Raw genomic sequence first — 24,380 nt, 5'->3', positions numbered from 1 at the left:
TTTTAACTTAAAGAGAGAGAAATAAGCATTCCTTGTAACCTGACTGGAAAAAAAAACATTACCTGATCAATTATTTCTAAGCTATACTAGATACCAACTAATGATGGAATGCCCAAATCACTAGCAACTCAACATTATTTTTGCACAGAAAGGTAATATATAAAATTCCCCTCCCTCCGGGCAATGAACAGAGGAAAAAAAAGCATGTTACTTTAAAAATGGCTGTATCTGTAGGTTTTTAAAAACCAGCACCAAGTGTTCATGTTTAATTAATTATTCTGAGCAACATTTAGGAATTAACATTCCCTAACATTATGGTCAAACAAGAGTGAACAATAAGGGAATAACTTTCAAACATTATTGCATGTTGATAAGAACTATTAAGTCAAATAATCTGATTGGCTCATTTGTAAAGCTGCTGTAGGTTTTCCCCAATTTGGAAATAGCACGCCTCACTGATCAGGTAGTAAACCTTCTCCCCAAATCATTGGTACAGCGTAATTTTGTAACTAGGCAACATCAAGTAAAATTACATGAAAATATAGTTTTAAAAAGGTTACTCAAAACAATCCCTTATTATAATGGTTTTCTACTTTCTCTATTAAGGGGGTGGGGATGAAGGAGGGACATCAAACCACAGCATAAAGTGTCTAGAAAAACTGAAAGATTCACAAATAGTAGTAATATCAGTTCAAGTCTACATAACCCTTTATAACATTATATTGATAGCAATATTATGATCAACATTATACAAGTTTTCTTATTTCTTCCTCACACTGTAGCAATTTTATTCCCATTATAAAACAGATTTTAACTCTGCAAATTGTTTAAATCAACTTTTTGCACCTTGAATTTACAAACCATTAGATGTTAAGTTTCCTGAAAGCTATTTTTACTTTTAAGCTTTACTTAAACTAAACCTAAAACTCAATTCTTGAAAAAACAAAAAACTAAGGTGCTTTAAACAGAACTTTGTAGAAATATACTGATACCAGTGTTTGAAAGATAACCTACCAAGAGCTATAAAAGGGCAATTATCATATAAAAAATTTCTATGGCCAACTCTTGTTAGAAAATTTATTTTATAAATAAACTTCTTTCATGATACAAGATGAAATCAAAAGATGGAGATTAAATTTTTCCCTAAAAATAAGTAGTTGCTCAGGACATAGGCTGAGTATACTGAAATCATATTGCTTCTTTGATGAAAGAAAAAATATTTTAGCCAGGCATTCCATTAACAAAAAAGACCATGACACCTTTCCCTAGTCTTTTGATCTCTGGGTACTACTATTACCCAAGATAACCTCATTGAAAAAGTTGGTTGGCAACCCTACCTAATAGGAGTCTCAGGTCCCTTAATTTTGATAGTCATCTTGGTAAATATAAAACTTTAGCTACTTGAACAATGGAGCTTATAAAGTGCATTAAGTATAAGAAACACAACAGAAGTGCTAAACTCACTTAGTAGGACTTTAAGGGACTTGATGTCACCAATAGGGCAAAAAAACAACATTATAGTTTTCTGTTCAGATTTTATTTGAAATCTAATTCAAATTGTCAAAGCTACAAAAGGGGGGAAGACATCTGTATTATTTTTGCTAAGTCACAACATCCTAAAACAAAATACTACTACTGCCAGCAGATCCATTATACACATTTCTGATGAAATTCATTAGCACAATAAAAATTTCATCTTGAGAAACAGCCACAACGAAAGTAATTTATACAATATAAAACAATGACAGGTCTACAGATGCAGTTACTCATGAGTTTACACATGCATTCACAAACAAATAAACAAAAAATCCAGGAATGCTCTTTCATTTGATTTTTTGTTGTTTTTTTTTAAAAAAAAAAAAAAAACAGACCATTCAGGCACAAAACAAAACTGCATTTCCAATAACTGACAGCATCTTAAAAATTTATGTCAGTGTTTGTTTTTCTTTGACTTTTTATGAGACCTGTGTGGAGATCGGGACTGGGATCTGGATTTCTTCCCTGACTTTTTAGGGGATCTAGACCGTGATCGCCTAGACCTTTTAGGTGTCCTCGAGCCAGATGGTGATCTGAGGAAACAAAATCAATTTATCAAAGTCATATAATCAAAATGGACTATCCTTTAATTATCTAAAATGATCTTTAAGAGAGAGCAATGAAAGTCAGAAATAAAAAAGGTTGTAAACTTTCTGAATTTATACTTTGCCTACTTTACACACACACAATTTTGTACCACCTGTGCACTGCATCAATGATTATTAGTGTGCTTGCTTAAAAAGACAGATTCCTGAGACCTACCACTGCTCTATTTAATCAAAATCCCAAGAGGTAAGGACTTGGCATTTGCATTTTTAATAAGCTCCGCAGGTTACCAATATGCCCCAAAGTCTGAACCTCTAAATCTACAAGATAAAGTTCAAAATGGCATCTAAGATCATTCACAACATTTTTAAAACACAGCAGCATTGCAGCCTATCTTGAAGGAAAAAATACCGACTATTGCATATCATTCAAGGCAATCATTTAAGATACCATAATTCTGTAAGTACAGCTCATGAACATTACCAAAACAAGTGCCATAAGAAAAGGAAAAATTTATTTTATAAAAATTTTATTAGAAATGCTCACAAAAATAAATTTTTAGGATACAAAGCAGTTTTAGTTCTCAGGAAAATTCCACTATATAACACCAAATGAATAAAACATTTCTTAACCATTTTTCTGGAACTATAAGGAAAAAAGTATATAACACTAAATTACCCACTGAAGAATGTTATTTATTTCCACAAGTCTCTACCCAAGAACCTGCTAATAAGATGCAGGGGCAGGAGGAAGAGAGTAATGTTATCTTTCTCTCAGCCTTGACAAAAATCAAAGAATATTCTATAGAAACTGAAGAACAGAATGAAAAGTAAAAGCAGCTATATCTAGTCCACATAAAACACTGGATATAATGTTTAAAATTCTTGGCTGGTCTTTACTTGTTGGAAGCCTTCTTGTGCTTTAGTCATGAGAAGACTAGGGTAGGGAGGTGGGAAGGAATAATCTAAAATGAAAGTATACTTCTCTGGTTTTCTAAAGCCCTTAAAAAATGGCTGCCAGCCAAATTATTTTCAAAAACTGGTAGAATGACAAGGAAACCGGCATTTGAAATATTACAAAAAAATAACTTGCATTTACCTTTTGGCCTTTTTGCTAACATCTCTAGGAGAATCTTTGTGAGATGACCTGGACCGTGAGCTCTCTTTATGAGATCTTTCTGAACGCTCTGATCGCTCCGATTTGGGTGAAGGGGATTTCACTCGTCTACCACTGCTACTGCGAGATGGGCTAGGGGATGTGCTGTGTCGCCTCTTCCTATGGAACAAAGCCCCCAAAATATTCCATAAGTGAGCAAAGGATCAGGTATTCATTTTCCTTTTACTAAATTAGCTATTAATTCCTATCAGTTTACACTAACTTTATTTTCACTAACCTTGTTAATGTTATTAATGTTATATCCAACAACATTCATTAGCCTTGTTAATGTTATATACAACAACATTCAAAGCCCTTTATAAAGAACAAAAAAGTCTTAAAGATAGGTTGACCAAAACAAAAACTGGATTCAACTAATTGGATATTCTTTAGCTATAAGATTGGGACAATGGATAAAATTTCATTAAGGTCTCTGGTTAGATAACAGTGTTTTCTTAAGGTTAACCCTCCAATCTGTAACTTTTATTGTGGTTATATAAGAAAACAGCGCATCATTTGGCAAGTTACTCTTAAATGGTTGGGAGGAGGGAAAAAGAAGGGGGTAAAATTAAGCAGAAGTAGAAATATTTCAACATTTGAAGAATGTGGGTGAAGGATATCTGGGATTTATACTATCCTTGCAACTTTTCTATAAATCTCACAGTACAACAAAATAATAAATATAAAAAACAAACAAGTGGTAACTTTAGCATTTAACCAATTAGTATACCTATGTTATTTGTAATTACCTGTAGAGTAACTAAGCCAGAATTTATTTATTTGCATTCACTTGGTTATTAGGAAAATCTCAGTTAACTAAAGCAATTCTATTAAATGAGATATTTAGGAAATGTGAAAATAAAAACTAAAAGAGAAACGATTTTGATTAGAATGAAGACTTAAAGTGAGGAGCGAGTCCCTATGGCTTATGTACACAAACTGCTTTTAGACAGGATTGGGAGACTCAAGGTTACAAAGGCAGCAGCCTCAGCACAGAAGAAAAGCTTATACTGGAGCAACAAGGAGGATGTAGCAAGCCTGTTTAGTTATTTAAACCTAAGGTTTGATATCTAATATGGTAACTGAATTCTTGCACTTAACTAAGGCTAAGGTACCATACGAACCATGTAATGGGATGATGTCCCAATTAACAAAGTGCCAACTAACTGTCCCATTTCTCAGTTAATTCCGCCTCTTACAAGCAGGAGCCAAACATGTTTATCATGAAAAAATACTTTTCCAAAAAAAAAAAAAATACTTTTCCAGTTTGTTGGCATCAGGGATGAAAAGATTGCAAAATTAAACATCATTCCAAAACTTGAAAGCAGTGTAAGTATTAAATGAGAAATGTATACCTTTCTTTCCTTGTTGGAGTACATTCATCTTTTTCTTTCTTGTCTTTAGATCGAGATTCCAATTTTTCTTTATCCTTTTTATCCCTTTCTCGTTCTCTTTCTAATTCTTTCTCTTTCTCCTGTTTTTTAAAGAAGAATAATTAGTCATTAAAAAAATACCAATCTGGGCTAATCTCATTTATGCAATAGTATTTTAACTACTTTTTAAATCACTACTAAAGGTATAATAACATTGTTTTAAAAATACCTACTCTTCCAGGAAAACTAGTTATTTCTTCTACTTATACTGAGTGATAATACCAGTGACAGCAGCTAAACAGTTGTTGAATCCCTATCATAGACCAAATAATTACTAAACAATTTTCTATATACCATTTCATGTAATACTTCAAAACATCTTTAGAAATATTACTATTATCCTCATTCAAGAGATGAAAAATGAGACTCAGGAAGATTAAGTACCATGTTCATAGTCACACTGGACGGTGTAGTCAGGATTTGAGTCCAAGCTGTAGGGCCAGGGCTCTTAATTACTAACTCTGTCCTTCCACTAAAATAACAAAAGAAAAAACGAAAAAGCCAACAATACATTGGCCTTTCTATCTTAGACTACAATAGAACAGTCAGTAAGGAGCGATTCTATAGCACGCTGATTTAATCAAAAGAGAGTTCTCTCCAAAGCAATAGACTGAATAGGAAAAATAGTCACATTAATCATCCATGAGAAGATCTTATTAGTAACAACTACCATTTTTATTGGAAATTTTAAATCCTAATTTATAAAAGTACTGACCACATGATTATACAATTATATAAACCAGAAAGATGACCTACCTGCCTACTCCCACTGCTACAACTGCCACTCCTCACTTGAAATTATTTGTTAATAATATAATTAAGGGAGTAGCTACAGCAAATGAACTCACAAAGCCAACTTAGTTCTTCATTAACAGGAATTTAATTTCTCTAAGATTTGTATGCATCAAGAAAGCTATCTGGTAGCGGATAAAAAGCCTATCCCAGAAACTGCAAATATTTTTTGTTAAGAACTATACAGTAAATATTTTCTGCTCTGTGGACCACATTCAGTCTGTTCCAAGATTCACCTGTCACAATAGGCCAAAAGCCACTATCGATAATACATAAGTGAAGGGGCATGGCTGTGTTCCACTAAGCTCATTTAAAATGAGGTGATGGCCTGTGTGGTGATGAGTCTGCTGACCTCTGGTATATACCTTCAAGAAACACATCCTCCTCTCCAGTTACAATTGTGGAATGCAAAGAGATTAAAATGATAATACATGCATTACCACCATCAGGATCAGTAAGTATCTCAAGGTGTAGTCTTCCATGCAGATCAAATACCTGCCACCAATTCCAAAGGGACTCATGGAGTACAGATCTTTTAAAAAATCTCATTTTCTTTTTGTGAAATAAAACACAGAGTACAGAATTAAAGAGTAATATAGAGGACACTGTCTTCCTCTAGTGATCTGGATATATTTTCCTGTTTAATAAATTTATAGGAATTAAACTAATTAAAATATGTGAAATATTTTAAACAATTTAATCCAATAAAAGAGTAATAGTAGCTATTATCTCACACTCCTGCAAAATTGAGACTATCAACTTAGTTTCACAGTGAAATACAGGCTCAGTGCCTTGTCTAGGAGTACACAACAAAGGGCTGCACCAGGAATGGCGCTGTGCTGCGCTAAAGGTCTTTTACCATACTGCTCCCATCACCAGTTCGCTGTTAATAGCTTTAGTGATTCTAAGTTCTGTTCTAGCTTGTTGTTCTCTTTTTCTCTATGTAGTTTTCTTTGTAATGACAGTCAAGATACAGATAAAAATTAAGAGCAGTCACAATGAAATTCCTGGATTCTTTCAACAATTAATATGTGGGCTTCCTTGTTTTAAAATTCTCTGTATATCGCTACATGTTTTTTATGCATAAAGAATACGAGGCTTAAAATTCACTGATGAGGTATTTCTACCACTTGGTGTCCTTCTTCAGAAACAATGGAAAAGGAGTCCTAATAGAGCTTCCTAAATTAACTCCATCTTTGTCTTTGTGCCACTTCTGAAGGCTGCTGGTGTTTTACCATCACAACAAATGCTGATGCTTCATATCAGGCCTTTTAATTCTGAAAGCATGCTTTTAGCAGATTTTCTAGTCCTCAGGTAGTATATCCAGAATAAAACTGCGTGCTGTTGCTCTAAGACCCTTTTCCAAGTTGGAATAATAGTAAAATATCAAATTTCAAATGTTCCTAATTGTCTACCAGTATTCAGCATTTTACACATCAAAGGATGTAATGAGATATACTTTTCCTTAAGTATACCAATATACCAATATTGTAGGTAGTCAAACAAATATCTTTGGAAAATGCATTATTATTCCTTACTCGTTGAAGAAGTTTATCTCTGTAGTGTTCTACTTGCTCCTGAAAGCTCTGGCCTGGTTTTTTGGGTCTTTTTCCAGATTCCAATTCATCCTGAAACTTCATAACTTTAAGCTGTGAAATAAGACATTTTAAAAATAAATATTTTCATCACTGTAGCTTTTCAAGCAGTGCTTTGGTCCTTTAAAAAAATTTTTTTCAAAAAAAAAATTTTTTTTTCTTTGAAATAAGTGTTTTAAAAAAGAAAATTATAAACACAGCAAAGCAGTAACTGATTAGGACTCAGTCAACATAAAGCTCCCTCATGGGAGGGCCACTTGCTAGATGAGCCCAACTATGCAGAATCCAAGTGATCAGACATGGGCCTACATGCTATCTGCACAGTCACATGAGATGACTCAAAAACCCACGAACTGTAGCTCATGCCCTTAAGAACCTACTTATTATCTCAACACAATGATAATGAATTTGCTATATGGCTCCCCAAATGTGAAAGGCAAGGCTGCTAAATGCAAGCACACCTCCAACAAAACAGGACAGCAGGCAGAACACAAGAAGATAAATATTTTTTTTAAAAGCAGCATTCTTTACAGTTCACGTAGGACCAAATACAGAGCTGCAGAGTTTAAAGGTTTCACTGTTTATAATACAGGGCAATCAATGTTCAACTATAGACATCTTTATTACAATATATTTATAAAAGAGCTTTCAAAAGAAAAACTACAGTATATAATATGCTGTAATAATATACAGTAATATGACAACAAACATTGTAACAATGACTTTATATATATATGTATATACACACACACACACACACACACACACATATATATATTCCTTATTGAACTAAGGAAGGACATAGAAGGACGAAGAACAAGAACTTAGAGGATGCTGGAGGTGGAGGTGGAGAGCACATGGATCCTGGATCAAATATAGGGGCAGAAAGAGCACAGGAATGAATCACATGAGCCCTGAGTTCTAGTTCAAATTTGCCACCAGTAGTGAATCTTTATTCCACACAATTAAATCTCAGAGTAAACAATGGAGAAGAATTAGGTAACTCTAAAATGAAGCCAAGGGGTGCCTGGGTAGCTCAGCTGGTTAAGCGTCTACCTAAGCTCAGGTCATGATCCCAGGACCCTAGGATCGAGCCCTGCATATCCCTGCTCAGCTGGGAGCCTGCTTTACCCTCTCTCTCTGCTGCTCTCCCTGCTCATTCTCTTTCAAAAAAAATACACAAAATCTTAAAAAAAAATTTTTTTTTTCAAAATGAAACCAAGACCTAGGTTTGAAAATTAGGGATTTGGTTCACCATCTAAATCTCAAAAGGGTAGTAAGTTGTGAGAGGTAGGCACTAAAAGAACAGGAGAAACAAGCACTGAGTAACAATGGAGAGGCCAGATTATTAAGGAGCACAGGAAGTATGGAAATGTGTGTATGTAGATGCGTATCTCTCTCTCTCTCTCTCTCACATATATAGATACAGTGTGGAAATAATAATGTTCACAAAAACCATCCAAGTTACCAAAAAGCCAAATTATGTGGTTTTCTTCTCGCTAAGCCAATAAGGAAACATAACATTTAAAAACTATCCAACAGTCTGTTTTGGCATTTAAAAGGGGTAACTTCATTATCAAGAAAATATTTTTAGAAACGCCTGGGTGGCTCAGCAGTTGAGCATCTGCCTTTGGCTCAGGGTGTGATCCCGGGGGTCCTGGGATTGAGTCCCGCATTGGGCTCCCTGAAGGAAGCCTGCTTCTCCCTCTGCCTATGTCTCTGCCTCTCTCTCTCTCTCCTCTCTCTCTCTCTCCATGTCTCTCATGAATAAATAAAATCTTAAAAGAAAAAAAATACTTTCCCTGTTAACATTCTGGCTTGGTGATATCCAAGAAAGAGTTGGGCAAAAACCTGTAACAGCCCAACAGTGATTAGAGAACTGGAAAAATGGTAACTACTATGGTAGATATTATAAAGTAGTAAGAGGAAGAATCCTGACACATAGTAGGCATGCAAAATACTGTTAATTAAATTAACAGATAAAGACCTAAAATACACTCTCATATACACTTTTGAGACTGGCTGACTGCTAGCTATACCAACATTTATCAGGAATGTTTCTCCTTGGGGCAAGGAATGAGGAAGGTTCCCATTACAACAGCCTTTCCTGATATGTCTATTTTTGGTAATAAAAAAAAGGCACTGAAAAAGAAGAGGGGATTGAGGGAGGGAAAAATCTGCTTGAGATAGTTTGGACTCATTCCCATAAGTTTTTCCCCTTCTTACTGTTAAGTCCCACTTAATGCTCACTCTCCCCATCACAAAAGGATGCAGGCACTTAAAATGGACCCACTGTCATAAAATGTACACATAACTTGAATGTGCCAGAAAATATCTTACTTTTCCTTGTTACATACTATGTACACTCAAATGTAATGGGACTTCATAATGCCAAATGTAATCTATTCGTTAGAAGAATTAGTATCTTCAGAGGATCTCCTATGTGCCAGATACTGTATTAATGATGATGAACAGACAACAAACATGGCCCTTTCCTCCTGTAAATCACAGCCTACTAGGGAAGAAGACATTAAACAAGCAAGCTAAGAACAGAGAAATAAAACACAAGCCACAATACATGTAAAATCACAAGAGAAAGTAAAAAGAGATAAGCAAATGCAGAAGTGTAAAAGAAGGATAGCAGGAGAGAAGGGATGCCTATTAGAAGTCAGCTGGTATAAAGATTTCTAGGCAGAGAGAACACAGCATGCAAAGGAATGATGCCAAGAGGGGAACTTAGGTCAGTGGAAAAGTGACAGAAGACCAGTGAAGTATAGTTTCAACTTCACTACAATACTAACCTCAATTTCACGAAGTTTAGCTCGTTTTTCCTCGCTCATTTCAGAGTACTTAGAAAACTTGGACTCAGTCATTTCTTCTTTGATTGGGTTAGAGTACAAATGATGTTCTTCTGATTTGGAACTTTGAGTATCTTCTTCATCTTCACTTTCTTCTTCTTGACTTTGGAAATAAGCAGAATATATCGTATGTCAAGGCAGAATAGAATGCTACATTTTACAGTCTGGCTTTTTTATATTTTACTGCCTTAGACCATAAATAATATTAACAAAACAGATGAGTCCAATTCATCATTAAAACATTTCTATAAAATATTTTACCAAATAACAAGCAATTTTTGTAAAACTCTTATGTTTCTTCCACTAAAAAGTCTGAACTTCAACATAATCACTTAAAAGAATTCTGTGTATGTTGATGTTATCTGTGTGCCTTTCATTCAGCAACAAACTTTCCTTACAGGGTTAAGTGAAACGAATATTAGACAATTGAACTTTTCCAGTTCAATTTCAGGAAGTTTATCATTAAAAAAGCCAAACATATTTATTACTCTTTCTTCAGCAGAGCCACACACTAGAAAATACATGAGTTTGGGTCATACAGTTAACTATGAAACAAGGTAGCATGTAAAGACCTTATCTAATTAGCACATAACCCCAGGAATAAAGCAATGTACAAATTTTAAATATTATCATACATTAGTACTCATAACAGAGTTGATTCTGAAAATTGTACTGGTTGGACATCAGATAAGAAGAAAATGAAAAACTAAGCGATTACCATGAGTAAGGATACAAAGAAGAAAAAATCTGCTATCCCTCCAGAAGCTATATAGTAGAAATGGGCAAGCAACTGTGTGCAAAGTTGGTGGTCTTCATTGCTAGACTAGGACTGAAAAAATGTTCCTGAAACATAAATGAAGACACTCAAAAAAAAAAAACAAAAAAAAAAAAGTTGTGGGATCCCTGGGTGGCTCAACGGTTTAGTGCCTGCCTTCAGCCCAGGGCGTGATCCTGGAGTCCCAGGATTGAGTCCCACGTCGGGCTCCCTGCATGGAGCCTGCTTCTCCCTCTGCCTGTGTCTCTGCCTCTCTTTCTCTCTCTCTCTCTCTCTCAATCTCTCATGAATAAATAAATAAAATCTTTAAAAAAAAAAAAGTTGTATGCTCTGGTACAGGGCTTTGGTGTGTACATATGTCAAATCTGTGCAAAACAAGTCATTCACACATAAACTCAGAATATTCATGTATATGCAAACAAAATTCCTTTTACAAATAATATTGTGACATTAACATTACTGGCACAGCCTAGAAAACATGCCATTTTCCCTTTAATATATGAACCTTATTTGTTGGTATTTGGGTACTAAACACATTCTGCCAAAGTAGGAATCCTTTCAGTACATATTTAAAATTATTCATAATAATGTAAAAGTAATTATAAAGAAATTCTTTCCAAAATATTAATTATTTGAGAGACTGATAAAAGAACTCACACACTGATGAGAAAATTTTAAGCAAGGCAGATAAAAAGTGTTGGCAATTCAGAATCAGAAACATGGTACTAAGAGAAGACTATGCTACTAGCTTTGTAATTTCTTACCCAAAGGTAACATTTTCTAAAATGCTTTCCAGAACATTTCTAAAATGCTTTACAAACTTTATACTCTCAGAGCCCCACAAATCATTAGTGCCACATAAAGGTACAACCTACTACAATGCTTAAAGAAGAAAATAGTAAAAGCAAATCACTTTTAAAAACTATATTCTTTTTAGAAGTAAATATTTTATAACACTTCTAATTTATCAGAAACTTCCTAAATGCAGTTTTTAGTTAATTTTTTTAATCACAATTGTCTTTTATGGTGCATAAATTTTTAACAAGTGTTTCAGACGCTTTTAAATGGTTAAACTATATGCATGTGTATGTATAAATACAGAGGTTTGCTGGAGGATTATTCTGGAGAGAGTCACTCAAAAAGGATAAAACATAATTAATTAAATTGTATCTATGCAATGGAAATGAATTAACCAATTCCAGCTTGTTATTTACAATTTTTCAAAAATTTTTTTCAAATTCAAATATTCCTTAATTAACATCTTTGTACACTTTCCTGAATGCTTTCAACTACAGATAAATATAGAAGAGATTAACTACGGATTGACACAGAATAATGCCCATGACATTTTTTTTTTTTTTTTTTGCCCATGACATTTAAGTGAAAAATGGAGTCTTAGAATAGTATGTGCAGTATTATACAATTTATGTTTAAAATAGAGAATACATGTTTTCCAAATACAGAGAAAAAATCTAGATGGCAAGACACGAATCATTAACCATATTTACTTTTAAAGTGAGCTACACTTGATAATCTAAAATACATATTCATTTTACAATTGCTATTTTAATTTTTCAGGGCCCAAGCAGTCTGTTCTAATTGGTTTTGACTTTAGCTCTTAGTTACCAGTTCTAGGTTCAGATCTCATCACAGCTTCACCTTAGTCTTTTAAGGAAATGGAAATTCAAGTCTATAAAACCATACAATATTCACTATAAATGAAATTAAATTAGTATCTGGAAGTTTTCTACAAAATAATAGTAGGGCTATATTTTTTAAATTCCCTTTCTGCCATAAAAAAAGAATTACTAGTTTCAAAATGGCATTTTGGATTCAGCCACTAGAGGACAGTAGTAAGGCATAAAAAATTTTCAAGGACCAGAAAGTTCTACATGAGAAAATATATAACTTTTCCTTGCTTTTGTACTTTTATAAAGTTATTTTTATGTTACCATGATTTATTTGGAACTCTTAAGAAAAATCAAAAATAAAAATTATATTTCCAGTGATCCAGGCCTCACTGTATAAACATGATTATTCTGTCAACACTAAAATACAGTCACATTCCAAACATTAACATAAATACCGACTTCATACAAAAAAAGTTAATACCTTTAGAAACAAAACCAACTGAAGAAATATCTAAGTTCTGCAATGGCCTTCTCTACCCTTCTTTCCCCTTAAATTAAATAATTATCTCATTAAAAAAAAAAAAATAAAAAATAATTATCTCATAAATGCACATAATTATTTTAAGCCAGTGATGCTACAATGGTGAGAGATGTTAATAATGATATTGTAGAGATTAAAAAAGGTTAAAGCACTGTTTTAAAGCAAACTCGATGGTCTCAATTCCTGTACTCCTAAACACCCATAGAGAAGTATTTTCACCAGCAAACCACATCTACATTTTGCAAGTATTTTGTCATAATCATTGCTGACTTGTTCTGACCATCCCAATGTTTCTAGAAAACATCACTGCTGCCAAGTTTCCTCTGCATATCAAATTGTGCTCCCACATATGCTGATCAATCACATTCCCTTAGCAATCTAAATGCTACTAATACCCATTTTCTGAATCCGTAAGTCCCATACAAATGTGACTTAAAAGAAACTTTCCTTTGTTCACTTTCCCATTTGAGAACCACAAAAAAAAAGTTTTGGTTTTTTTTTTTAAAGCAGAAACCTCTGCTTTGTGTTCCTGAACTCATCTGTTCTCCCATTTAATAAAATTAAGTTCCCTGCAATGATTTAAAGCAGTATCAAGTTCTACCTAAAATCTACCAATACAAACTTGCCAGGAGAAACCAGGAGCAGTATTCCTATAATCACATTCAATGTTAATGCAAAAACAATCTTGGGGTAGGGTAGGGGGCACCTGGGTGGTTCACTCGGTTAAGCAGGTAAGCATCTGCCTTCGGCTCAGGTCATGATCCCAAGGTCCTGGGATCAAGCCCCACATTGGGCTCCCTCTTCAGTGGGAAGCCTGCTTCTCCCTCTCCTTCTACTCATGCTCTCTCTCACTCTCTCAAAAAATAAAATCTTAAAAAAGAAACAATAATCTTGGGGTGATTATCAAAGAGCAAAATTCAAAATTATAATTTCTCTGTATGTTAAAGCTTTTTTTTTCCTTTTATTTATTCTTTAGTTATATTATTTAGTTCTTCTGAGATGTTTATATTTAAATGACAGAATGGCCATAATGCAATGTTTTTCTTAGCAAAGTACAATCCAAATAAAAAGTGCATAACTTTCCCATTCACATTTAAAAAATCATTTTTTGCAGAGCCAAACAATACTTGTTAACAAAGATCTGAAATAAATGCAGTTGACCATTAGTAACTACCCTGTGAGACTATATACACCTAGCATAGAAAAATCAACTCAGAAGCAAAGAGAAACCAGATCCATCAAGACCAGAAACCAAAAGCTCTTTATTCATTGGATAAACAATGACGAACTAAAAATGATCCCCTCAAGTTTTTTTAAGAGTGAAATTTTCCTCTTCACTATTATTTCAAGTATACCTAATGAAAAAGGGAGCATATATGGAATAAGAAACTAAGTATATTCGAAACTTAGATTCTTACTTTTGATTTTCTTCTTCTTCTGATTCTTCATGCTGGTCAAATAACTCCCATTTAGAAGTTGTTACAGCTGAACGAAAGAAAAAAAAAAAAAAAAAAGGATGTAATTCCATAAGGTAAATTAGCATTTTTGCAGTAACATAGAAGCCCAGCTTTAGAATTCAAAGTCTATATTACAGAAGTTATCCACAATTATCTATTCTTTGAAAAGCCATTTCTCTGTACTAAATTTATTTCTTTCCTTACTCCTATAATTTTATTCAAATTCATGAAGTGAAAGTAATGTTATCATTCTTATTTCTGTAGTGGATGGTAAGACTTATTTAATTAGAATCTACAAATATTAACAACGACAGATTATAAACACTAAGGACACATGTCCAAAAGTAGGAAAGGCAGGTCTAAACTGCATCTAGCAAGTCAAGCATCACAGGAGGATCAAAGTCTGGTTTCTCCAAAACTGACCTCTAAGCAGATTTCCAAATAGGTATACCTTCCCCATCTACATTTTCTATTAAATTGCCTTAATCCAAAAGGTTTTAGTGATTTATCTGATTACTCTCAAAGCATCCAAACCGAAAGATCTATGAAAACTATAAGAGCAACTATAATGAATACTTAGCCACTAGACAAAATATGGTAACTCTGGGTCCTAATATTAAAATGTTCTAAAATACAAAAAGAAAACACACACTGATTAATTTTAAATATTCAATTTTTAAAATCTTAATATTTATTGTACTTTTACTCACCCTGTGCTTCCAATTCAGATTCATCTACAGCTTCCCATTTTGATGGGGCAACTTTAAATATAGGCTCATTCTTCTTTGAGTCCTCAGCTGCATCCACTATTAAGGAAAGGTAAGCCATTAGCCCTGACTACTAGGGGATGACTTTAGTAGTCCATGTGTATTTCACTATATTATAAAAAGTAAAATAAAATAAGGCCACACATGGACTAATAATGCTAGTGTTAAGAACAAGAATTAAGACTAATCTAATTCTCTGCACCTAAGGTCCAATTTTTAAAACATATATGTCAAAAATAAATAAATAAATAAATAAATAAATAAATAAATAAATAAATAAAACATATATGTCAATTCAGAATATACAAGGTATGATTTCAAGCAAATGGAAAAGTTGGGGCAGTAAAAAAAAAAATTATCTCTATCTAATTATTAAACTATACAATTCTTATACTGTTCAATCTTCTCATGTAATTCAAATGTGCTAAAGACTGTGTACACTTCCTATTTCCAAAAATGATTCTAGGCATCTAGGAAAACTGAACCCACAAACTATGAATAAAAAAAACTGATGAAACAAAGCATCTGGGATTATAAATAAAACTGAGCACAAGATTTTTCCTGACAATTAACACAAAACGGAAACTTACTAATACTATATGAGGTTGACTATCCCCAAAAAGAAATGTAACCAGAAAGCTTTTTCTTGGCAGAGTCAAACATATAACAGGGTATTTGAATTTTGAAAAGTCAGAAATAAAAGAAAAAAATTAAAGACTGACACCTTAAGCTTTTTCCATTATCAGCATGCATAGATATAAGTGTTTTGGAATCCAACTTATTAGCTCATCAGTTTGAAATGTGAACTTACAAGGCACTCCATCAAGATCATCATCAAGACTCTTTATAGGGACCCCATCAAGATCATCAATGGGAGTAGCATCAATAGGAATTCCATCCACATCTTCTAGAGGTGCACCATCAAGCTCTTCCTCAATGGGGGCACCATCAAGGTCATCTGGTACATCCTACAGAAACATACAAACTGCTGTAATATTCCCCTTTGCTTACTAGTCATATTGCTACAAGATTAATTTGCAATCCAGCACAAACCAACCAGCTGGATATCCATATTCCCAGGAAAAATGTGAGGACATAATTAGGATATAATTTATCCTCCTGTATGACAAAGAAGCAGTCATTCTTTCATTATTTATGAAGTATCTACCAAGTGTCTGCTAAAGCCAGGTACCATATAAGACACCAAGCATACAATGATGAGCATAAATAAGTTTGTTTCTTTAGGTCCCTCCTGTAATAGGGTTTAAAGAGAACACATCTTAAGGCCATATATGAAAACCCACAGCTAACATCATATTCAATGATAAAATACTGAAGTTTTTCCTCTAAGATCAGGAATAGGACAAGAATTCCACTCTCAACACTTTTATTCAACACAGCACTGGAAGTCCTAGCCACAGCAATGAGATTAAAACATAAATAAATAAAAGGCATCTGAACTGGTAGGGAAAAATAAAACTGTCATTATTTGCAGATGACACTGTTCTATATATAGCTTAAGGATTCCACCAAAAAAAACTATCAGAACAAATGAATGCAGCAAAGTTGCAGGACATAAAATTAACATACAGTAATCTGTTGTATTTCTATACAAATTAATAAAGTGATAGAGAAATTAAGAAAACAAGCCCATTTACAACTGCATCAAAGAAAACAAAACACCTAGGAATAAATTTAACCAAGGAGGTGAAAGATATATTCTGAAATCTATAAAACACGGATGAAAAAACTGAAGACTAAAAAAAACAATTAAAAGATATTCCAGACTCATGGACTGGAAGAATGAATATTATTAAAATGTCCATACTATCAAAATAATCTACAGATTAAATGCAATCTCTATCAAAATGCCAAGAGCATTTTTCACAGAAATATGGAACCACAAAAGACCTCAAATAGCCAAAGCAACGTAAGAAAAAGGTGGAGGTATCACAATCCCAGATTTCAAGATACACAAAGCTATAAAAATCAAAACAAGGTAGTAATGAAGCACCTGGTGGCTCAGCCAGTTAGGAGTCCAACTCTTGGGTTTTGAGATCAGATCATGATCTCAGGGTCATTGGATTGAAGCTAGCAGCAGGCTCCATGCTTGGCAGGGAGTCTGTTTATCCTCTCCTCAGCTTCTCTCCCTCCCCCTGCCCCGCTCATGCTCTTTGCTCTTTAAAATAAATAAATAAAATCTTAAAAAAAAAAAAAACCAACAAGACAGCACAAAAATAGATACATAGATCAACAGAACAGTACGAGATAAATACCCAGAAATAAGTCCACACTTATATGGTCAATTAATCTACAACAAAGGAGGCAAGAACATACAATGAGGAAAAGAGAGTCTCTTCAATAAATGATTGGGAAACTAAACAGCCACATGCAAAACAAAAAACAAACCACTTTCTTACACCATACACAAAAGTCAACTCAAAATGGATTAAAGACCTAAATACAAGACCTAAAACCATAAAACTGCATAAAACACAGGCAGTAATCTCTTGCGCATTGGCCTTAGCAACATATTTATAGCTATGTCTTCTCAGGAAAGGAAACAAAAGCAAAAATCAACTACTGGGACTATACCAAAATAAAAAGCTTTTGCACAGAAAAGGAAACCATTAACAAAACAAAGAAGCTACCAAAGGGAGATGATGGCTGCAAATAATATACCCAACAAAGCGTCAATATTCAAAATAAAGAACTTAGACAACTCAACACCAAAATAAAGCAAATAATCTGATAAACAAATGAGCAAAGAACCTGAACATATATTTTTCAAAAGACAACATAGATTATCAACAGATACATGAAAGGAGGCTCAAAATTATTAATCATTAGGGAAATGCAAATCAAAACCAAAAGGAGATATACCATCTCATACCAGTTAGAATGGCTAGTATCAAAGACAAAAAATAACAAGTGTTGGCAAGGATGTGGAAAAAAGGGAACTATTGTGTACCATTTGTTGGTGAGAATGTAAATTGATACAATTGTGGGAAACACGGATATTTTTCAAAAAATTAAAAATAGAAATACTATATGACCCAATAATTCCACTGTTGGGTATCTACCCAAAGAAAACAAAAACACTAATTCAAAAAAAAAAAATACACTCCTACTTTTTTTCTTAGCATTATTCACAATAGCCAAGATATAGAAATAATCCAACTGTATACTGACAGATGAATGGATAAGATGTGATGTACATGCACATACATAAATATTACTCAGTCATCAAAAAGAATGGATTCTTGCCAGCTATGACAACAGAGATGTACCAAGAGAGTATTACGCCAAGTGAAATATATGAGAGAAAGACAATACAATTTCATTCATATATGGAATCTAGAAAATCAAAACAGACAAAAAAACACAGGGACTCATAAACAGAGAACTGGCGGTTGCCAAAAGGAAGCAAAATAGGTGAAGGAGATTAAGATGTAAAAACTTCCAATTACATAAAGTAAATGTCACAGAGATGAAAAGTACAGCATGAGGAACACAGTTGATAATACTATATAATAACACTGTATGGTAACTACACTTATCAGAATGAGCATTAAGTAATGTACAGAATTGCTGAATCACTATGCTGTATACCTGAAACTAACATAACACTGCATGTCAATTGTACTTCAATAGTTAAAAAAAAAAAAAAAAAAAGATTGGAGGAAAGACAAAAAAATCAAAAACCCAAAGATTGAAGGAAAGAAACCCAGTCACCCAGTTTTCACATAAGATCACAAAACAGGTAATTCCTGTTATACATCATTTCATCTCTTGGGCTCCAGCAATTCCAGCAACAAAAATCGACAAGTTAGTGGTAAATAGTAGATATTTTTCACAAAGAAATGCTACTCACATCTGTAACATACCACACACCCACTGCATTCCCAGAAAACATTTCTAAAATAATCACATAAAGACATTGAGTGCCCACCTCTGTTTCCTTTTCTTCAATAATATTTACAAGTCCTAAGAAAATATTTTGTAGTTTGATCAAAAATGGTTCTGGATAAATTGCCCAATCCTCCCATGCTCTGAAGCAGGTCATTACCCGTTGCTAAATAAATAGGAAAAAGACAACGAATTATTATTTAGGGCAAAATATCTCAAACTTTATCTCAGGATAATGGCCATCACAATTTGCTGGATTTTGCTTTAAACCAACATCCTTAATAGAAAATAACTATCATTATATTTTTAAAAAATCAATGTCACCTCCTAACTAAAAGGGAATAAAATTAGAAATAAGTATAATGAAAAAGAAACAGTAACTGTTTGGTTCTTGACCACCTAAGATTAATGTCCCATATCACTAGTGGTACACATGAGGCCACACTCTAGGAATAAAACCTTAGACATTTGTGAAAATTAGATATCAAGGTAGTTTTGACCTGAATTCCTTTATGGTCCAATGAAATCCTTCCTGATTCTGGCTAATACTTCTTCCTCTGTCCCATCTCTAAACTTTTCTATAAGCTCTGATATACAATCAAAATTTAAAGTAAAAGAATTTTTAAATGGAGTTGTTTAAATTCCTTAAATGATGGGGTCATTGGGCATCTTCCCAGGCTGAAAATTTCCTTAATAGAAGTCTTCCTCCCATGAAAATAGCATCTATTTATTCCATTACATGCAAGGTATTTTGTTTGGCTTTTCTTAACATTGGTCCACAGCTAAAAGATTATAAAAAATAACTAAATATATTTTCTAAACATGAATAGCTAAAAGCATGTTCCTACTTCAGCCAAATTATACATACCATTCAAAACAAGTGATATTCTGAATTTTTTTTGTGAAAAGACTAATATTTAAAACATTTAAAAACACTTCAAACTAAAACAAACACCCAATCAAGTAACACTACATAATATATTTCAAACTTTCAGACATTTTTGATACTAAAGATAAAATGGCAGTAAATTTTAAAACAATAATTTCTGAAAAATACACAATGTGTCTTAGACTTGTTCTATGTACTTTTCTAACCCTCCAATGTGCTTGCCAGCCCCTACCCCGTTTAATACTAGGGAAAAAATAAAACAATAAACATACCTTGAAGTTTTCAGACTGTAAATGGCCTTGAATTGTACGATAGGTAGCATTGAGGTCTGAAAATATCTGACATAACTTTGTTTCAAAACTGAAATTCAAATAATATATATTTACAATAGAATTTATTTAAAAATCCGTATCTACTTCAGCATGCTAGCCAATGAAAACCTCTCTAGAACTTTAAAAAAAAAAAAACCTTAAAAATAAATTAATCAAGTAATCCTTTAAAAATCAAGAACGAGGTGTCTTAATCCTTAAAACTGTAATTAAATGCCTTATCCTAAATTACTCTCCTGCAAAAAATTAGTTCCCTTAACAAGGAACTTTACATTTAGGATACTTTCTGCTACCTAAACTGACCTCTTTGTTTTATAATAGGAAAAGTAACTTGTCCAAGGGAAAAAGAAAAAAAAAAAAAAAAAAACCTAATAACAGATTAGGACTCATATCTCCAAATGTCATTTCAGCATCAACTCCTGGAGAAAAGTCTCCCTGATTCATAAATACCAAAAAGGAACTCTGAGGAGGAAGTATATATTAATTACAAGAGAGCAACATAATTTCCTACTGCCTCGGAGAACAATCACAGTGAACTACACCAATACAATGATGATCAAAAGAGAACATAGCTTTACAAACAGTTCATGCTCTGTCTTTGGTCTCTTCCTTTATGCCTGCCACTATTTCTATTGTTTCCGTTTATTTACTACACAAGTGGCTAAGTGTTCAATAAAAATAGTTATTTTTTAACTCTTATTTGTTCTAGTATAATTCATTAAGAAACTGATATGAAAACTTTCTATACATTAAAGTGGTCTAATGAATGCAGCAATTTTTTTAGAAAATTCTATAAACTATGAAAAAATTCAAATTATTTATTACTGAGACTATTAACTAACAAAACAGTCCTCTTTTTTTAATTCCTTACCCTTAATGTTTTATTTCAGGAATATCAGCTTACACCATTATACTTACAATTTTCTATAATATGAAGCATTGGCAACTTTGGCTGAAGAGTTATACAAAACATCAGAAACCAAATATAATCTGGCAATCTAGAATACCAAAAGATAACATAAAAGAGATTAAAAATAAAAACCAGCAGCAAATAATGTATCTAGAAAAAATTCAATACTGAAATTTTTCTGCAATCAGTGGCATAAGGCTAATGTTTAGCTACAGTAAAAACAGCTAATTAGAAAAGTTATAAGAAACTCAACATTACCAAAGCCACTACTTTGGCAGGGATAAAATATGTAACTTCTTTACATTTCAACCTGTTGATAACCTGTATATAGATTAACATAACAAGTTTCCCCAGACAGGAGGAAAATAAGACTACATGGGAAAGATCTCTTCAGTCAAGTTCTTCATGCAAAAACAAAACAAACAAACAGAAAGAAACCCACCAATTTCAATCCAAAAAGAAATCAACTATTATCTCTCTTTTACTTAATTAAATGTTCCATAAAGAGAAATCATTTCCATACCTTTTTGGGGAGGGGTGTCTTTAAGATGGACAATGACTCAGTAATGCAATCCACTATTTCTTCAGCAGCTTCAGCATTATTAAGACAGAAAACCATTGCATCTCCAATATCATTTTTCCTTGGAGTTAACCCCCGTAGGATTTCTTCTAATTTGTCCCTCTGTCTGAATACAAATGTTTTTAGCTTATAAATATTTACAGATATAAATTTCAAATTCCATTATAGTTTCTGCTCACAAACTAATTTCTTTAAAGCCCAGTTGGATAAAATTCTGAAGACTAAATTGTGTTAAGTCTGATTTAAATCCCCCAAATAGAATACATTTCTTTGAAGAGCTCATGGGGAAAGAATATTTTATTTGTGAATAAAGGATTCCAGTGATTTTTAGTTTACAAATAAAGTAAATTTTAAATTATGGGCATTTGTTTCAAGAATGTTTGAGAGTGTCCCAGTCCTATTACCCCATTACAGTGGGCGGGGGGGGGGGGAGGCCTCCATGTTCTTCACTCTCTTTTGAAGTCAGTTACTTTAGCACTTCTGAAATAGAACAGGCTAAAGCAGGTGCTGGCAAACTTTGTAAAGGATCATACAGTATATATTTTAGGCTTTACAGGTCATATAGTCTCTCTTGTAGTTACCTGATTCCACTGCTATTAACATGAAAAAAGCCATAGACAACATATAAAGGGGGTAGGGGGGGGATCATGATTGTGCTCCAATAAGTCTGTTTACAAAAACATGAGACAGCCAGATTTAACATACAGGATGAGTTTGCAGATCCCTGAGCAAAAGTAATGATGAAAATACCTCTTCAGAAGCAAATATGCTTCAAATACATATAGCTCTGCATTAGCAAATGCTTTTACAAAAAATGCATCAATGCAGCTAGTATTCAAAGCATACGCCACAATCTTTTAGCCAATTTTTTCCCATGAAGCATACATAACTTCCTCTTAATACTTAATAGTACTTGTTTCTGATTCTTAAACCAGACTAATTTCACTGTACCCATGCTGAACTGAAGACTAACAAATATTTTTCATGGTGGCCACACACTGCAACTCTTGTGGAAAGACTGCATAATCAACCATCAGACTTCACAAAGCTCTACAGTAATTTTTTCTTCTTTAATGTTGCATTCAGAGAGCCAAGAATTCTAAAGGTCCCAAGATAATTTCTGTAAGAATCACAAATACTTCACTGCTAGAGAATCACTGCTAAGAGATCACCACCAACCGATGACAGGTTTAGAAGGTTTTTTATCAAAAGGAGAGAAAAAGGTCAAAAGGACACACACTTATACTTGCCAAGACATTTCAAATTATATAGCACATGATGAGAAATGTTAATATTTTAAACATTCACACAAGTAAAAGAAAAAACATTTTATTTTAGGGCTAACATCTCAGTAAGACCATTAATTAAAGCGATTATTAAAGCAACTTTTCTGAATATGTAACAGGAAAAGAAAAAATTCTTACTCTTCCTTAAGTGCTCCCTTTTTACTGGGCTCCTCTACAAAAGCTTCTGTTTCTTGCTCTTCTGACATCCCATGCAGGTATGGATTTAATGGTGGTGGCCTCCAGAAAGACCCATTTTTGAACATACGAAAATCTTCTGTCCGCCACTTAGTTGGAGAATCTCCCTAATAAATGTCCAGAATGTTATTAGAAAAGCAAAATATCTCAGAGCTAAAGTTAACAAAGTTTTGATTCCACTTACCTGCAGAATAGAATAAAGCTTCCACCTATAGTAAACATGGGCTGGTGTCTGGTTTTCAAATAAGAATCTAAAACAAAACAAACAAAAAATTAAACATCTACTCTTTAACAAAGAAATGTCTTCAATTAAATGTAAACAAATGAGAAATATTATTTGCTTATTTCATTTTAAATAAAACCAAAAGCAAAGATCCCTAAAAGAAATCCTCACCCACTGCCTTCTGCCATCTATTCCCTTCCTCACCCTAGCCCCAGACTGCCTTTGTGATGAACATTAGTTCTCAGAAGGTATGTATGCATCTTACTGAGTCTTACAACCAATTTTATTGAACACTTATGTCAGGTATTATATATGGCAATGGATTTTCCCAAAACAGAAATTTCAAAAGGAGCGGTTTTTAGAAGACTTAGGAGTGTTAAATAAGTGTCTTAGATACCATACCTATCAGAAGATAGCAATTTTCTATAAAGCTCTATTGTTCTACTATGAAGAACTCTTTCACTGGAAAACATAAAGAGTAGTATTTTCCTCCCAGAGACTGCTAAAACCAATGTTATTTAATTAACCTAAATTAAAATCAGATGGAAAACTGACCCAAGTACATCCAGTCTAATTACTAAAACTACCTTCTCAACCTATTGCAAAAATCATCACACACTTTTAGAACTTTATTCTTGGAAATATTTTTAATTCCAAAAAATAAGTTAAAAGTATTTTTTAAATGCACACCTGAGGATAAAAAACGTGGTAAATACATGCAATGGACTAGATTCAGCTTTAAAAGGTAAAGAAATTCTGATACATGCTTCGACATGGACAAATCTTGAAGATCTACTAAATGAAGTGAGTCTCAAAGTACAAGGACTGAATGATTCCACTTATATGAAGTAACTAGAGTAAATAAATTCAAAGAAACAAAGTAGAATGGTGGCTACCAGAGGCTGGAAGACCCAGGATATAGAGTTACTGTACAAGGGGTACAATGTCAGCCATGGGAGATGAGAACATTTCG

The 24,380-nt window shown here is 33.3% G+C and overlaps 1 protein-coding gene across 4 annotated transcripts in view; it reads right to left on the bottom strand.

Annotated features, from left to right (window-relative positions):
• Positions 1-1,518: 1,518 nt before the first annotated feature.
• Positions 1,519-24,380, bottom strand: part of LOC121478726 (U2 snRNP associated SURP domain containing) — a 49,920-nt gene continuing 27,058 nt past the window's right edge. For all 4 annotated transcript variants that reach the window (XM_041733952.1, XM_041733953.1, XM_041733954.1 and 1 more), the window contains 14 exons: positions 23,369-23,435; positions 23,128-23,291; positions 21,647-21,809; positions 21,132-21,211; positions 20,157-20,244; positions 19,039-19,161; positions 15,898-16,054; positions 15,030-15,125; positions 14,281-14,347; positions 9,859-10,018; positions 7,001-7,111; positions 4,593-4,711; positions 3,181-3,357; positions 1,519-2,069 (listed from right to left, as the gene is read on the bottom strand). In XM_041733952.1, the coding sequence (XP_041589886.1) occupies positions 1,931-2,069; positions 3,181-3,357; positions 4,593-4,711; positions 7,001-7,111; positions 9,859-10,018; positions 14,281-14,347; positions 15,030-15,125; positions 15,898-16,054; positions 19,039-19,161; positions 20,157-20,244; positions 21,132-21,211; positions 21,647-21,809; positions 23,128-23,291; positions 23,369-23,435 (1,711 nt within the window). In that variant the 3' untranslated portion in view covers positions 1,519-1,930. The remainder of the gene's footprint in view (positions 2,070-3,180; positions 3,358-4,592; positions 4,712-7,000; positions 7,112-9,858; positions 10,019-14,280; positions 14,348-15,029; positions 15,126-15,897; positions 16,055-19,038; positions 19,162-20,156; positions 20,245-21,131; positions 21,212-21,646; positions 21,810-23,127; positions 23,292-23,368; positions 23,436-24,380) is intronic.

This window comes from Vulpes lagopus, chromosome 19, assembly GCF_018345385.1.
Source record: "Vulpes lagopus strain Blue_001 chromosome 19, ASM1834538v1, whole genome shotgun sequence".
Lineage (NCBI taxonomy): Eukaryota > Metazoa > Chordata > Mammalia > Carnivora > Canidae > Vulpes > Vulpes lagopus.
The sequence above is the reverse complement of the archived record's forward strand: the minus strand, read 5'-3'. Positions and strand labels throughout refer to the sequence as shown.